The 18136-nt window shown below is 37.0% G+C and overlaps 2 protein-coding genes across 2 annotated transcripts; both read right to left on the reverse strand.

Moving 5' to 3' along the window:
- Positions 1-220: 220 nt before the first annotated feature.
- LOC144007704 (ADP-ribosylation factor-like protein 4A) lies at positions 221-5000 on the reverse strand. Its single transcript, XM_077507551.1, has 2 exons — positions 4864-5000; positions 221-3904 (listed from the first exon to the last, which is right to left on the reverse strand). The coding sequence occupies exon 2, from the start codon at positions 3835-3837 to the stop codon at positions 3235-3237; it is 603 nt and encodes a 200-aa protein (XP_077363677.1). The 5' UTR covers positions 3838-3904; positions 4864-5000; the 3' UTR covers positions 221-3234.
- Positions 5001-6347: 1347 nt separating this feature from the next.
- tmem106bb (transmembrane protein 106Bb) lies at positions 6348-17175 on the reverse strand. The gene is made up of 8 exons (XM_077507423.1): positions 17054-17175; positions 14772-14975; positions 14406-14469; positions 10790-10949; positions 10578-10718; positions 10456-10505; positions 8230-8283; positions 6348-8150 (listed from the first exon to the last, which is right to left on the reverse strand). The coding sequence occupies exons 2-8, from the start codon at positions 14965-14967 to the stop codon at positions 8015-8017; spliced, it is 801 nt and encodes a 266-aa protein (XP_077363549.1). The 5' UTR covers positions 14968-14975; positions 17054-17175; the 3' UTR covers positions 6348-8014.
- Between the last annotated feature and the right edge of the window lie 961 nt (positions 17176-18136).

An 18136-nucleotide genomic window follows, 5' to 3' on the forward strand; every position in this document is an offset into this window, starting at 1 on the left:
TGGATATTGCATACTTAATACCATCCATTCATTTTCTATCCCGCAAGTGTGACTCTCTGTCATTTATATGCTCACACTTTTACGAGAGAGGGTTCTTCTCAACACTTTTATCAGTTTATGAGGTCCACATAAATGTGTCTCAACTTGGAATATCCTCTTGAGTCTGAACTGAATAGTATTAGTTACCCTTCACAATAAAAGAAGCAAACAGCAGCAGCTGTCTCATTTATTTGTATTTCTTTATTCCAAACATGAGGCAAACACATAAACAGGATCAAATGCTTCTTTCGAGGCAATACTGTTCATTTCATAACAATACTGTTAAAGTCTTTTACAAAGTCATAAATAGAACCAGTTAAAGTGCATAGAGACACACCGGCTCTGATGGAAATGCAACTGTCTTTTCAGACAGACAATGCCAGCCTGTCTCTGAGAACGGATGCTTCCTGGGTTGACCTGCGGATGTTCTTCCAGAGCCAACAAAAGCCTGTCATGTAAAAGCATTAGACAAGACACATCCACAGGTGGGTCTGTGCTGGTGATAAAGAGACGCAGCGTCTGCCATGACACTGGGATCATGACACTTGGTCACGTTTAAAATGCCAAGTCAGATGTCACAGTTATAAAATGGCACAGTTGTAAATCAGTGCAGACTCAGGAATCCAGAACATGTTGAACAAATGTGGAACAGTAATTCATTCTCACGAAAGAGAGCAGTCACTATTGCTTGAACTTCAATTTTAGCTCCTTTTCCGAGCTAACCTGTAATGATCATGAGTCATTCACAAATTGACTAACATATTAGAGAAATATTACAGAAGTGAGGAACTACCAATGTAGAGAAAACAATGTTTGACTGGCAAAAACCTGCATGTTTAAACGCATTTGTAAACACATTCAAACATGTTTATATATGTTTGCAAGTACATTCGAATGTACTGATAATGCCACAGGCTATTGACTTGCGCATCTGCAAGTAAAAAAACAAAAACAAAACTTTTTCTTTTTTTTAGCAATTGGACTACATTATACCAATACATTAGTAGGGCCCGACCGATTAATCAGCCACCAATTATAATCAGCCACCAATTATAATCGGCCGATTATTGGCCTTCAAACATCGGCCAAAACAATCGGCCAATTGGGCCAAATGGCCGATTATTTCCCCCTTAAAACGTTACGAAGAAAACTGAAGTTTCCGACGTTGTGAAAGTGCCCTGAATGCACCATTTTGCTTTTGTAGCATTAGCAACTAGCAAGTGTGTAGCGTATGTTATTCTGGTTATTCTGTTGTCCCTTTAAGCTCTTTAACGACACCGCAGTTGGAGTTAACGGTCAAACTAACCACACAATGTAAAGAATTACATCCACTGTATATCTAAATACAAAACATGCTTCGTTTCTAAAACATCGCTAGCCTAGCACGAACAGCAAGTTAGCAAATGCTAACAGAAAGACAGGAAGTTAACGTTGACTTTGGGAGTGTTTTTTTTCTTCAAATAACGAATATCCACACACAAATCCTGTGGGAACACATACTCACAGATGATAACACTACGCAAAGGCACAAATTCTTCCCAACGTGTGAAAAACGAGTTATTTTAATAGAATTAAATCACAACCTTCTTCTGTACTCACTTTAAGTGTGCACGCCATGGATGCATGGCACCACACTGCCCCCAAGAGGCAAAAACGCACAGGAACAGTTATCTTGATTTATATAGCACTTTCAAACACCCTTAGCTGTCACTATTTGTATTATATATATTTTTAGTATTGGCAGATTAATCTATTTTTTTCTGCTAAAAATCAGTATCGGCCTCAAAAAGTGCATATCGGTCAGGCCCTAATTTATAGCATTTATCCAAAAGTATGTTCAAACGTATTTTCAAGTATGCTTAAACATATTTGCAAGTACATACGTTATATGTATTTGCAAATATGTTGAAGTGTATTTAAATACATTTGAACATATTTGCAAACGTGTTTAAATGTACTTTCGAGAACGTTTAAAAATATTTTCAAGGACTGGTACATGCAAATACGTTTAAACTTATTTTCAAGTATGTTTAAATATATTTGCAAGTATGTTCGGATGTACTTGCAAATATGTTTATATGTATTTCCAAATATGTTTTACACGTATTTAAACAAGTTCAGACATGTATAGTACGTTCTTACGTACGTATTTGCAAATGCATTTTCATTTATTTTCAAGTACATATAAACATATTTTCAAGTATATTTGAATGTACTTGAATATACGTTCAAAATAATGTATTTAAATATGTTTAAACATATTTGCAAATACATTTAAAGGAATTTGCCAGTCAAAAAAAAAGTTCACGCCACATTGGCAGTTTCAAAATCAATAAATAATCAGTCAGCATGTGTAGCTTTGCTTAAACTAATTTAGCATTTAGGAATGCTAACAGGTCGTAAAATAATGTTGGCCCAAAAAATGCATTTTTTTTTTTTTAACAAGAAAAGACATTTAGGTTGCATTTGTTCAATTTGAAACAATGGAAAAAGCCACTTACAAATTATGAGGAAAAAAAATGTAAACAGATTTTGGCAGGAAAGAAAATATGTTAACCAGAATACTAACAATTTGCCATGATAACGAGCCAGTTGATGTTAACTGTGCAAGATTAGAATGGTCAAGTCATGATCATACCATAACAGTTAACGAAAAATAATGTCTTATATTCATTTGTTTGTAGTAGTCCACCAGCAAAAGCTGAGTTTGCATGCTTTCTTTGTGCGAAAGGACACAATTTTCAAGATTCTGCTCTCATTACGACATAATATTTGTAGCTTCTTATTGTGTCATTGTCCATCTTGTATCCTGGAAAGCACACAATATTTGAGTAAAATATACATTTGATTGGCTGACTATACAGCATACTCCGTATTCTCCAAACAAGCTTTGGTGTAGTCAAAATACAAAAATTGATTGTTTTGGCAACATGAGATTGGCAGTGCACTTGTCATCTCTAACATTTTAATTGACGTATTAGTTCATTTTAATACTGTACTTCTACTGGACTGTTGCAATTTTTTTGACAGGATTGCTAGCATCCAAAGTCCACAGGGCAAAATTGATCAGATTGTTCTCGATTGGAGCCTAATGCTAACTGACCCGAACAAACGTTCCACTCGGAGACCAGACCACCGGATGACGGGAAATGGATCGCTTGCATGCCAAATTTTGTACTTCCAGCTACGCGTGCATCATCTCTTCTTCTTCTTTTTCTTTTGTTGTCGCAGCATCTTCCTCCTCTTTGTGATCATCGCATGCAGTTTCCCAAGGCCTTCCGGCAGGCCCTCGCCGATGATGGCGCAAGCCGGCTGCAGGTGCCAGGGTGTGGCCGCGCTGAGCTCGCCGAGGGCCAACAAGTTCTCCATCTCGGTCATGCTCAGCGAGTTCCTCAAGTCCTGTTTATTGGCCACCACCAGCACGGGAACTCCTTGGTTCTCCGCCAACCGCGTGATCTTGTGCAGTTCCGTCTTCGCCTCCTCGATGCGCTCGGCGTCCACAGAGTCCACCACGAACACGATGCCGTCGGCGCAGCGGGTGTATGAACGCCACAGAGGTCGCAGCTTCTCTTGACCTCCCACATCCCAGAAGTGGAAGGACGCCGTCCGCTGGCTATCCCCGAGTGACACTTTCACCTTCTCGGTGTTGAAGCCCTTTGTCGGGACGGTGTTCACAAACTCATTGAAACGCAGCCGATAGAGTACTGTGGTCTTACCGGCACAATCCAAACCAAGAATGACAATGTGTAGAGGCTGGAAAGACAGAAGGCAGGTGAATTCTGATAATCCATTCCCCATCTTGGTATCTGGAGCAGGAGGTCACTTAATATTCAGCAGGCTGCTTTCATTCTGCAGCAGCAGGAGCCTGCGGGGGTCAAGACGGTATGCATAATGAGTCAAAGCATACAAACATCAAGCACTCCCAGTCATTTACAACAAGACTAAACACCCAACAGGTGTATCTGCCTTTTCTATTAGACTACACATCCTCAAATAATCCTGGCAGAGAGATGAAAGAGATATAAAACAGCAGGGTGGATAGCAGACCATTTGCACATGTAGTCCCACAGCGTCAAAGGGGGATTTATACGCTAATTTCTACACAGAGGGTCGAAGTAAAAACAAATGGCTTTAGATTTGTCCTGAAATCCTACGAATATATTCTTGGGAGAGCAGAGAAAATAAAGCACTAACTTTCACATAACATGTTGCTCAGCAACAGAAGACATCTATTCAAATGTTCAACTTGTTAATGTCATACTAAGCAGTCAGTTGATACTTCAAGTGTATAAAATCTAAACGATTTAAAATTTGACTTAAGTTCTCAAACAATGGACAGTATATGGTTTAATTTTCGTGTATATGCACACTAAGCACACACAAATTATTTCCACACCCAGCTCATGGTTGATGGCGAACGGCGATGGCGTTCATTTTTTTTCTCTTTCTCCCAGGAGAAAAAGGAGGTTGATAGCAGATCCATAATCACAGCATGCACTCACAACAGACTGTTTTTTGTTTTGTTTTGTTTTTATTTTAATTATTATTATTATTCCTGAAATGTATTTAAATAAACTTGACTTAGAAGAGTTTTAGGTGGAAATTAGCTTGTATTTTCACCACTTTACCCACAAGTTGGTAGTAAAAGTTGTTTATTTAAAAAAAAAACAGTCAAAAGCTAAATGAGGTACGTCACAACTAATAAACAATGCTGCATGTTTACTGCGATAGCCAAAGTAGTCATAAATGTAGCATCCAATTAACGTTCTTTTGACGGTAGGTACAATGACGTTTATAAAATTATATAACTGGAGAAAAACTTACACTGACGGGAATGATTAGTCCATTACTAATTGGTCGCTGGTGCTCAGGAGTCATAAATGTAATTCCCTCTCCGCGCATCTACGCTCTGATATCTCGAGAGGAAACCAGAGCCTCCCAAGTCCCCATCTTCCCCGGAAACGACAAACTAACTGAATAAACAGAGAGTCTCCGGTAAAGATTTTCAAAGTAAAACGCCTATAAAGCCGGTGGTGTCACGAAAATGAAGAAAACAATCGATGCTACTTTTAAACTGCCATTAAATCACTCTTTTTTTAATCAGATTTAACTATCTAGGTGTTATATTATATTTTCAAACGTTAATCTAAATATTCATCTTTAATTTGAAAGACTGGTATGCGGTAAAAAAAATATACAACTTCTTGTTTATCATGTAACTACAGCTCAGATACCGCTACAGACACGCACAAACCTTGGCATTTGAATGCCACCCTCTGAACAGAAAATAAAGATTGTTCTATAATAGCACGCAACTGAAATCATTGCAGTTAACTATGTTGCCCAAAAGGCAAATCCAATTGTCTCGTATAATTCTCTAAAATTGGTTCCCTAATGTAATAGTAAAATCCCATACCTATTGCGGGGAAAACAAATACAAAGAGTTTACAAATACAAAAAGTAGCTTTGCTTTTGGTATAATTGTCTTAAATAGTAAATTAAGCAAATAATGATACTGGGACTAATAATAGTGTGGATGGATGAAGCAAAGTTATTGGTTTAATCTTGTTTTTGGTTCCATTTAATACAATTACTATAAAGGACCATTGAGAAATAGACCACTTGTGCACGCTTACAGGTATGGCCCTACTAGACAAGTAGTAACAAATGTAATGTAATGTTACTGACAGTTACTGTTTGGGGCCTTTTCACATCTTGGTGCTGCCCTCGTGTGGACGTTACAAGGAAACGTCAGAATGTCTGCTCGACTCCAATATAAAAAGTTTGTAGCTTCATGAGCCAACTATTGGAAATAAAAACACGTTAAACAGAACTAACAAAACTAGTACTTGTATTTTACTCTCAAATGTGTCAGATTTTAGTTCATAGTGAAGGAGTTGGAAAATCTTTTTTTTTTTTTTTTTAATTGGCTCAAAGTGTTGATAGGGCAAAAAGCTCACTCTGATCATTTTGTGCCCATGTCGCTAACAAGTAGCCTGAACGAGATGGTCCGAAATGGCCATTACGTCACGCAGGTCGCAGCCATATTTGGAGCCCTCTCTACCCCCCACCAAAGACCTAAGCGCCTTTAAACGGTCTATAAACCGAGTTTCCAAATGTGATGCTACAGTAAATCAGCTGAAACACCACAAACACAAAACATATCCAATATAAATGTAAAAATAAATATTGCATCATAAAAAAACAAATTCTATTTTTAAATGCAGATTCTGGTAGACAGGGTCAGAAAACACAGACATAGCAATTTACCTATCTTATAACAAAAAATATAGGCCTCCATATAAGAATTTGTTTAAATCCATTTATTCAAATTTAAATTCTATACACACAACAATTTGTAACACAGTCAAAACACATACAACACAATTACAAATCAATTAAACATTTTCAAAATGGAAAACAAAAAACAGAAAAAAACAACTGCCTAAATACATTAATTTAACAACTCACTGTGTATGTTAGGATAATAAAAAAAAAGTTCTTGAAATCAATCTGTACAATCAAATGCTTTTCAATGACAACTTTGTGAAAAATCTCAAGTGTTACTATGACTGCTGTTTTTGTTTTTTTGTTTTTTTAAGTATAGAAAATGTATTAGTGAAAATGTATGGAAAAATACAATGTGAAATTCTTTTAAAATGAGCTGGTGATGCATCAGTGGTTATAGGGTACACTGGTTTCATTTACCAACAGTTAAAAACAATCTTCATAATAAGAAAACAGTCAGCGGACTATTGACAGTGGGCTGAAATGAGGAAATCATTTTCAATTGTGGTTTAATATATATTTATCCACAAAACGTTAAAATCTCCCTTCAAGCACCCCCCCCCCCCCCCATTGCAACCGCCTGTTTTAAGTAATACCACTGCAAAAAGTCAGAACTGAAAAGTATTTTAAATACTAAAATGATAATTCAACATTATGTACTGTATATAGTAGTGTGGACAAAGCAGAATGTCCAGTGATAAAGTGCAGTTAAATAAACATCATTGTTAGCTTATTATTTTCATCATTCTATATTAACCAAATGAAGTTTGCTAACGAATGTGCTTGAAGAATTAGCTTGAGAGAACATAATGCTGAGATGCAACTTAGAAATACTTAAAGTGCATTATTGCCTATCGATGAATTTGTGACATATCAATCATCCATATGTTGGCCATTATACGCTACCAGCAGGCAAACAATTAAACATATATTATGGCTAATGATGAATGGAAAAATGAATGAAGGAATCATACTGCCACTTAAATGTCTCTGCATGTAATTTTGGATTTTTTTTAAAATCATTATTATACATATTTAGTGTTGATGAAATTAGTTAAACATGTAATTGTACTTGAAGGGTTTTGGACTGTAAAAAAATATGCAGGAAAATTGACATGAAAATGGCTAGTCACTCATCTTTTTTTTTTCCCTAAAAAAAAAAATCAAAATCAAAAGACTAATAATCAAAGTGTGGGTTATTATACACAGGTTTAGGGGGGGAAAAAACAGTTCACAAAACATTTGTGGCTGATTCAATCAGAAAAGTTAGACTGCAGTATCAACTTCCCACCAGTAGAGGGTACTAATACACTTTGAAACGTTCATTGGGAGCTAGAATCAAGTTCAATGAGATGCAGACAGAGACGTCTGAGTGGAAGATGGCCACAAATCCACACAGAGGGCCTCAACTGTGAGGCAGACATGATAATGCCTTGCTGACATATTCATTATTTTACTTTCTACTAACCTTGCTGTACCGTCCTATGTTTTTTTTTTTTTTTGCAAGTACCATAACGCTAGTCAAACGTTCATAAGAGACATTACAATTTGACAAAAATAGCTTTCCTGGGTTGATTCAGTCTGGATTCTCTTTTGTGGAAATCATACAAAAACTACATGATGCTTTATATGAGGTGTGACAACAAAGAGCCATACTATGCTTCAAGTGTTAGCGTCAGGTGGTCTGTTACTCGGGATGTGGGATGCTAAACGGCTTTGTCATCCCGCTGTTGGAAGTGGTGTTCCCTCCACAGTCGACATACTGGTACATCTCCTGTGACACTTGCTCAGCGTGGCTGAAGTATGTGGTGGTGACCGTCACTCTGTCGAGCGGGGTGAAAATGAGGGCATGGTCTATATACAGCCACGCCTATTCGAATGTTGAAATCCAAGAAAACTTACTGCATCATGAAGACAATGTTGTGCACCTTGATGGATTGCAGAGTACAGTAGTCACTGGGAATGGAAACAACATCGTCACGTTAATGACTACTTGGAAATGTACAAAAGACAAAACCACAACACATTACAAAGTTAATCCTTGGCATTAGTAAAGTATTTGCGCCCCCTGGTGGAGTTTAGAACAATACTATTCTCAACAAAATTCTGTCGAATACGAGCCAAGCAGCAAAATGCACCCATCTTTATCCACCTCACGGGGCGGCCATTTTGCCACTTGCTGTCGACTGAAAATGACATCACAGAGCATAACGGCTCAGCCTACGATCATGGCTCACATGTGTCTTCTGGGTTTGGTCATGTGACGTTCGCAAGCTGGGGCCGCATAGAACATAATTATGATAATAAGTACATGTTTGACTTGACTTCTCCTTTCCGGTTTTATTGCATGTGCTTTGTTTTTCTTTTTTAGGATTAGTCAAAACCAGTTCACCGCCTCATTTAGATAGATGGTATAAATCCCGTACTATACAGCACTAGTATGAAGATAAAAACTTTTCGTTATTGATTTAATAATAAAAAAATAATAAATCTTCTTATAATAATCATATCAGTGCGGATGCTGTGATGAACACAAAAGTGAAGACCAAACCATACAATACACTCCATTTTCAGTTTAAAGGGATACTTGACTCATTGAGCCATTTTCAGCAACAAAACGTTAATATTTTGTCCAGAAGTAATTTGGTAACTTCGTTATTTTTCATGTACAATTAATACCTTAAATTACTAATGTTTCCAATTGCTGTCGACTAAAGATGACGTCACCTGTGCTGAGGAAGTAGGTAATGACCAATCAGGGCTCAGTTTGATGACCAAAGTCAGAAAACAGGTGAACCATGATTAGTTGTTACCTACTTCCTCAGCACAGGTGATGTCATCTTCAGTCGACAGCAAGTAAAAAAAACAAAAAAACAAATAGTTTTTAAAGTTATTAATTCTACAAGAAAAAATAATGTTATCAAATTCACTGTGGAAAAAATATGAACTTTTTTCTGCTCAAAATCGCTCGATGAGTCAATTATCCCTTTAACGACTGACTTGGCCTACAATCACAAGAAGGAGTCATGTCATTTTGCATCCATCCAAATTCTGTTTTCTTGCATCTGGCTTTTTTTTTTTTTTTTTACCTTTATTTTGCCTGGCAAGACAGATTAAATGAATACTTGACTTATTGAGCCATTTTCAGCAGTAAAAAGTTAATATTTAGTCTATAATTAATGTGGTAACTTGATTTTTTTCATGCACAATTAATACCTTTAACTCATTCACTCCCAGCCATTTTCACAATCCCGTTCGCTCCCGGCTGTTTTACTGGATTTTGACTGATTTTGCAAGGCCCACAGAATATTGTGTTCTATTGCTATAAAAGCATGGAACCTATTAAAAGAAAGATTAAAGTTTCTTCTTTCATAAGGAAAAAAAAAAGAAGTATATTTCTATCTGTTTCCATTTTGCAGCAATGAGCATAAGAGGAGAGCTAAGTTGAATCAGTTTTCACAAATCTATTTAAAATTGTGAGTAATTGAGCTCTGCTGCCACCTGCTGGCTGGTTTGTGTAGTAACTACCATTTCTGCAACCGTTGTTTGCAGTTGAGAGGCTGCATCAAAGCCTTCTGAATAGCATAAAACAAAACAAAACAAAACAAAAACGTATAAATAAGTCTTTGGGACACTTAAAACATTAAAAAAACAAAACAAAACGTATTTACACGTTATTGGGAGCAAATGAGTTAAAAAGTAATTTTTCTACTTGCTGTCGACTGATGATGATGACATCACCTGTGCTGAGGAAGTAGGTAACGGCCAATCATGGCTCAGTTTACTGCCCAAACCCAGAAAACAGGTGAGCCATGATTAGTCGCTACCTACTTCCTCAGCACAGGTGATGTCATCAGTTGACAGCAAATAGAAAAATGTACTTTTTAAATATATTAATTGTACATGAAAAATAATCAAGTTATCAAATTCAATTTGGACAAAACTTTTGCTGCTCAAAATGGCCCAATGAGTCAAGTGTTCCTTTAAGTGCTTAACTTATTCATCAGTTCCATTAGAAAACTAAACAATTAATCTCATGATTAAAAAGCACCCCATAACTAAGATATCTCTCCCTGTGGTTTGGCTAGACACATACAGTACACACATAAAATAAAAGTCAATACTTACTACATGTAGCTCATCTCATCTGCTATGACGGTGGGGACCATATAGTCAATCTGCCAACACAGACAAGAAAGAGAGGTCACATTTCTCACGCCTCGTTTCATCATGTTTGATCTGATTGGTACCTGCTTCATGTCCAGCGGGCCAATGGCAGTACTGTTAATGATCCGAGATTTCCCAATCACAGTGTTGACGAACTCCACCTGAGCTGTGATGTTGGCCACCTCCACTGAGTAGTAGTTGTTGTTGGTGATGTTGAGAGTGTTCTGAAGAGGAAGTGGATACACAAATAGTATCACCAACATCTCCCACAACTCTTCCTTCCTTCCTTCCTTACCGTGATGTTCAGATAGACGCTGTGCTTCTCCTTGTCGTAGCTAACGTAAACTGACTTCACCCCGACGTAGGTCACATCGATGGATCGGGGGAAGAGGAAAAAGACAGCCAGACTGGATAACAGCAGGCACACAAAAACTGATGCTGTTACATACAACTTCCTGTGGACGACACAAACACAACTTCATGAGTCTCCTACTCAGGCACTGTTTCTCAGCCCCAGTCCAGCATGTTTTCCATGTTTCTCTCACCCAACACACCTGAGGATCGTTATCAGGCTTCATGAAAGCTCGCTGATTATCTGTTCGTTTGAAACACCTGTGTTTGCTGTGGGAGACATGGAAAAACGGCTAGATAGGGGTACTCGAGGACCCCAGTTGAGGACCACTGTACTAATGTTGCATTCGAGAATGGTCGGAAGTCGGATATATCCGAGTTGGTTATTCCCAATTCCGACCTGGAAACGGTCGAGATGAAAGTAAACAACCAAAATGGCGGATAGTGGTAAATTGTTTTTTATTTTGGTTCTTAAAACTCATTTTTGACCTCCAGCAAACTTACCTTCCCGTAACTTTGCTTCATTTATTGTTTTTATCTTATTTCATAAGCATTCCATACAGTTCAGTAGTTCACCATATAATTTTATGCCAGGAGATAGCGGCATACTGTCACGTATGTTGCGTTACATGAAGTTATGTCGACCATTTATGAATGAAGAACGCTATCTAGTTTTATCCATCCTTCCGACTTCCGACCCTCCTCGAATGCAGCATAACGTATAATTTACCAGGATGCACTGCATAGCAAGTCTAATTTAATGCACCCTAAAACAATTTAATGCCCAAGTCAGACGCATACATACATATTAGGGCTGTCAAAATGAGTGTGCTAATTTTGAGTGAATTAAGAGTTCCTTTAACACCACTCATTTTTTTAAACGTATGATTAACTCATTTGCTGCCAATAACTTAGAAATACATTTTTTTTTTATGTTTTAAGTGTCCCAAAGACATATTTATACTTTTTTTTATTTTATTTTTTGGTAGTTGTTTTTATGCTAGAGCATACAGAAGGCTTTGATGCAGCCTCTCAACTGCAAAGAACGGTTGCAGAAATTGTAGTTATTACACAAACGGCCAGCAGGGGGGCAGCAGAGCAAAGGAGATCAACCAGGGCCATGTAGAAAAAAAAAGCTAAATTACTTGAAATTTTAAACAGATTTGTGAAAATTGATGAAACTTAGCTATATTCTTGTGCAAATTGCTGCAAATGGAAACAGATAGAATATATATTTTTTCCTAATGAAAGAAGAGGCTTTAATCTTTCTTTTGATAGGTTCCATGCTTTTATAGCAATAGAACACAATATTCTGTGGGTCTTGCAAAATCAGTCAAAATACAGTAAAGCAGCCGGGAGCGAACGGGATTGCTTCTGTGAAAATGGCTGTGAGCGAAAGAGTTAATGACCGCCCCTTACCTGGAAAGCCTGTACTGAGGGATTTCCAGTTGCAACAGACACTTCCAGGTCAAAATTTAGCAGTAATGAATTTAATAATAATAATAATGCATATAATTTATGGAGACTGTGTCAAGTTGTATTTTACAATTTTAAAAATGTGCAGAATTTCACAAGTTACCTCATGTTAAAGATTAGATAGCTCTTAATATGAAAAGAAAACTGCACTGAGCTGTCACCGTCTTACAAATGCAATTATGCCATCTAGTGGCAGATGGTCACACATTAATGTCACTCGTTTTTTGTTTTTTTTTCCAGTTTTTTTTTTTTTTACAGTACAGTACATCTTTTTAATTTCAACTCAATGTTGTGAATTATTATGAAATTACTGGATCAATGGCTAAAAGATGCAGTCATATTTCTTCTAGTTTCAATATGTTTTCCACTTTTATGTTAACAAGAGTATGAAAACTTAGGGAAAAAGTATTTTATTGTGCATTTTATTGTACATTTGGAAACAAAATATTGTACATTTTATTGTTGATTTGGAAAATATTTTGTATTGTACATTTGGGGAAAAAAATTGTATATTTTTTTATTTAGAACAGATAAAATTTGCGATTATTCGTGAGTTAAGTATTGAAGTCGTGCAATTAATTACAATTAAAAATTTTAATCGCCTGACAACCTGAATACAAATACACACAGATACATGCATACAGTATATGCATATACTGTTTATATAGGAGTGCTTTCAGTTGATTACAATTTTAAATCATAATTAATTGCATAATTTCCATTGTTAATCCATTCATCCAATTTCTTAACTGCTTGCTCCGCACAAGGGTCGTGGGGTGCTGGAGCTGGAGCCTATCCCAGTTGGCTTCGGGCAGTAGGCGGGGTATACCCTGAACTGGTCGCCAGCCAATCGCAGTTCCATAGATTGATAAAGCATTTCAGCGCAATTTGACCGTCAGCTCATTTTCAATGTACAGTATCTGTTGCCCCTCAGCCACTGTCTCTCGAGTGCGTGACAAAATTGCGTGCTACAAAATTGTGATCGTATAAAAAGGTGCTTTTTACTTACCCACCAGCAACTGTTCTTTGCACATTGTTTACGTTCTGCCTTTTTTTTTTTTTTTTAAACCATGACTAACAGCCAAATTGTGTGCAAGAGATTTGCTACTTTGATTAGACTACTTGAAAACAGAAGTGTGGCTTTTGTTATTGTTTTGTGTTGCCATTAAATAATTGCCAGGGTTTTTGCAGCTTTATAATTTATATTTTTCTTTACAAAATGCATTTATTACCAGTAGGAGGGGTACACCCTGAACTGGTTGCCAGCCAATCCAGGATTACCATGATCATTTTCACAAATAAGTGCATTTATCAAATATGTCTTTCATTTCCCATGTAAATTAATTTGTATTTCTTATTCATACAAAATCGTGATAAAATCTAAATTGTGAATTTATAATTAAGAAAAATCATGATATTCTATTTTTACAAGATCGCCCACTCCTACGGACCTACATCAATGGAATGGCCAAAGGTAGAATACTGGTCGGTTAGCCTATAGTGACAAATGCACCACAAGAATTAACCAACCGCTAGAAGAAGAAAAAGTAGAAGAAGCAGAAGTATGGCAACTCACGTGTTATGTACTGTATGACGTTAGTTTGCTGCTGCCTTTCACGGGAACAAATGAAGGGACCGTCTTCCCAGCTAGCTTGCTACTGCAGTTTAACATGCATCACAGCCACAAAAAGGATTTTACTCGACAGCACCAAAAGGCACAAAAAACTGACCAGGATTCTACCTTTGGCCTCAATGAAATGCAGGTTTCTTGGCTTAAGGCATTTTAAACTATAAAAAGAAAAACTTTTCTGTAGTTGGATGCAAAATTTCAAAATCCAACTGGAACTCAATTTATAGTCGAGTAAAAATTTATATGTTTTTTGTTTTCTTTTACATGATGCACTTTTTGACTGGTTCGACTTATGGTATACTGCAGAGCGACTCATGGTAATTGAACACACTCACGTTTTATGTTACAATACATCCCAGTCATACAACAATATTGCTGCAGCTATGACCACCTGCACTACTACACTATTAAATACATTTCCGGCTGCAGTCCATACAAAGATAAATCTACATACGTCCTCCTAGGGCGAAGCCTTTGGTCACTGTATGGAATTAATGCCACAAGTTGATTTTCCTGTCCTGTAAGAATAAATAAAAAAATAAATAAAATAAAAACACATTTAAAAAAAATCAGATTTAAAGTGCACCAGGACAGTTGGTATTCTAAGTGCTTCACTATTTCCACACATTGTTTACAGCCTTATTTCCACCAACAAACACAATAAAAGTCCCGAAGCTTCTCCATACCACACTACAATGAACATGAACACTAATTTTTATTTCAACAACATATTTACTTAGTTCTGTAATTTCACAATGATATAAAATTGAAACTAACTTAGTCTTTAGAGTTTTTTCAACAGACAACAAGCAGGGGTTACCTCTCGGGATCCTCCCAGTGCCCTGACATGTAGGACACGTCACACTGTCTCGTCCTGTGAACTCCACATATGGAAATTGGGAAACATCTCCACTCTTCCCATCTTCTGTTGGACTGTCTTCCAGGTGAGAGGTGAGGCCATCCTGACCCTCGTGATACACAGTGTGTTTCAGGAACTGGGAAAATGACTTGCCCATTGTAACACCTGGAAATGTAGACGTGGCAGTCTGAGAATGGGTTGCGCAATTTGCCAGCAAAAAATTATGTAATTTATTCCATTATGCTATACAGTTAGTGTTAGTTGATATAACTGATATCATGTACTTTTATCTTTTTTATTTTTTTAACCTTTATATAACCAGGAATGTCCCATTATTTTGCAAGGGAGTCCTAGCAAAGGGGCAGAAAAAGTTACCGTTTCTTATGTGCTCTCAGTCTGGATTTCAAGTCATTTGATGAGATAAGTTTGATGAGATAAGTTTAGTTAGTTAGTTTCTACCAGTGCTCTATAGGAAGTAAGGATGCACGATAATATCGATGGCCAATAATTAGCGGCAATTATTGACCAATTTAACATCAAACAGATAAACCAGATAATAAAGAAATCTGCCGATAATAATAGACTCAACGCAAGTTGTGTCCAAGTCCTCAACCCCTCCCCCCTCTTATGGTAGTGTCGCATATTTGTGACATCATAATGCACGCGACCTCGTGTTGACAGAAGATGCATCATGCCGATATGGCAGTCGCCAGTGTGGGCTTTGTTTACGGAGTCTCCCCAACATGTTTTTTGTTGCATTTAACTCAAAATTAGTTACTGGTTGTCTTTGAAGTAGTCATATCAATAAAATTCAGCTTCATAGTACATTACACAATGTTTCAATATATTTGTTTGTACATGTTAGACTTATAGTAGGATTCAAAAGTACATTTGTATTCAAGTTAATTTCACAAACAATTATCGGCTTACTTTTCGGTTATCTGCACTTTCTAAATTTTTGGTTTATCGATATCTGTTGAAAACAGCATTATCGTGCATCCCTAGCAGGACGTTATATGTAGAAGGGACAGGAAAGACAAAAGCTCCTTCCCCAACTTAGTCTGGGCAAGTAAAACAGTTATTTGACTGCAAACTGCAATAATGAAAATGTAAGACAACATTAGTCCATGAATCGCCTTGTCGATAAGAGTATCAGTGAGCCAAGGTCCTGTTGAACAAAGAAGGCCATCCCATTCAAGATTACAGTTACACATTGATGGGTCAAGGCCCAACCTTTAGTAATACACCTCAGATAAGCATGACACACGAAGTCAATATTTCTCAGAAATCGACTTACAGCTTTCACATATAACAGGTCTCCATGGATTTTAAAAATAAATAATAAAAAAAAAAAAGTTGCAGTGACAAGGCAATTTTTAATCTCAAAAGAAAAACATTTATTTACTAAGGGGGAAAAAAAGACAACCCAAGTTCGTAGTTTATTTACAATATTTCAATATGGAGTTTGAAAGTGAGAGCATTAACAAGATCGCAAGATACTAAGATATTAGGAAAGAGAATCTTCCTCAATTTAATTTCACTTCCCTGAAGAGTGGACACTGTGAAGAGTACTCGCGCACACCTTCTTAGAATTTGAAAACAATTATTTTGGTTTTGTAAGTTTTATGGACTAGTTTTAGCTGAAAGCTTTCTGTAGAGATTCAACATTAGTTGGGGATAAGACAAACCATTAAATTGTGTCAGCTGCATTAAAGTGCATATCAGCTTCGGACACATTGGGTCCCAAATCATTACGTAAGTGTCAGTACAATAAATGAATGACCGAATCAGAATCCCTGGATAGGAGTATTTGACTGGGCCAGGTACCAATGGAAACGGAACAAACCCTGTGTAAATTTGCGCGATATAGAAACAAATACATAATCCAAAGTCAGTCATTTGAACGTACCAAAATTATATCTACGATGTTATGACTGATGCTAATGTTCCTGCTAGCTGGATGCCAGGTGGCTAATAATACCGTAGGCCAGTCAACACCGAAAATTACAATATTAAATATTCAATTAGCCAACCAAACCGATTGTCATTGATTTGTCATCTTATTGACACATCATATTTACCATCTCGATGTCAGCTAACAAACCAACAAAATAAACAATTGTATTGCAATGAAAAGAAGGACGAGACTAGATAGACGAGATACTAAATCATGAAATGTAATACAAATATACAATAACTACAACAACAACAAAAAAGTCTGAACTAGTGAGCAAGAAATTTACCTGCGTCAATTCAGCAGATTCGCAAGTCGTGTGTGTACTGTGTGTACCTCGTACAGTACTGCGTTTTGTTTTACCAACCTAGAAAGGGACATGCGCAGATGACTCGTCTTCTTCCCTTGGCGTTTAATGCCAGTTGCCAAATAGATTGCAAGCGCATTACCGCCATCTTGTGGTATTGATTGTGGCAACTGAACAAATCTGTTGCCTTTACAAAAATCTAACATTTGACTGATTTTGCAGTATTTTTTCGGTAGATCACTCATGTGTCTTCTTTCCAGAGCAGACACTGTATTTGGCAATTTCAAGATATATTAGAAGTGTCACTGAAGCCAAAATAGTCCAATCCAGTGCATTCAAATAATTGTTTCTTTGTTTTTAATCTACCACGCGTCAAACTAACCCACTGCGTTTGCCACTTTTTCCGAATTTTACTTTTTAATGTATGCCTTGTATCACTAGGTTTTATGAAAACTTAAAGCTTAAAGGAATACTTGATTCATTGAGCCATGATCAGCAGTAAAAAGTAAATATTTTGTCTATAATGAATGTGATAACTTCATTATTTTTCATGTGCAATTCATTCTATTAGTTCACCACCAGATGGCACAACCAAATGGATGGACATATTATCCATCCATCCATTTTCTTGACCGCTTATTCCTCACAAGGGTCGCGGGGGGCGTGCTGGAGCCTATCTCAGCTGGCTTTGGGCAGTAGGTGGGGTACACCCTGAACTGGTCGCCAGCAAATCGCCGCAATTAATACCTTTAAAAACGAATTTTCCACTTGCAGTCGCCTGAAGATGACATCACCTGTGCTGAGGAAGTAGGTAACGACCAATCATGGCTCAGTTTACTGACCAAACCCAAAAAACAGGTGAACCATGATTGGTCGTTATCTACTTCCTCAGCACAGGTGATGTCATCTTCAGTCGACAGCAAGTGGAAAAAAAAAATAGTTTTTAAAGGTATTAATTGTACATGAAAAAAAAAACAAGTTATCAAATTCATTCTGGACAAAATATAAACTTTTGACAGCTAAAAATGGCTGAATGAGTCAAGATATATGTAAAAGTCTTTTCAA

Source organism: Festucalex cinctus, chromosome 19, assembly GCF_051991245.1.
Source record: "Festucalex cinctus isolate MCC-2025b chromosome 19, RoL_Fcin_1.0, whole genome shotgun sequence".
NCBI lineage: Eukaryota > Metazoa > Chordata > Actinopteri > Syngnathiformes > Syngnathidae > Festucalex > Festucalex cinctus.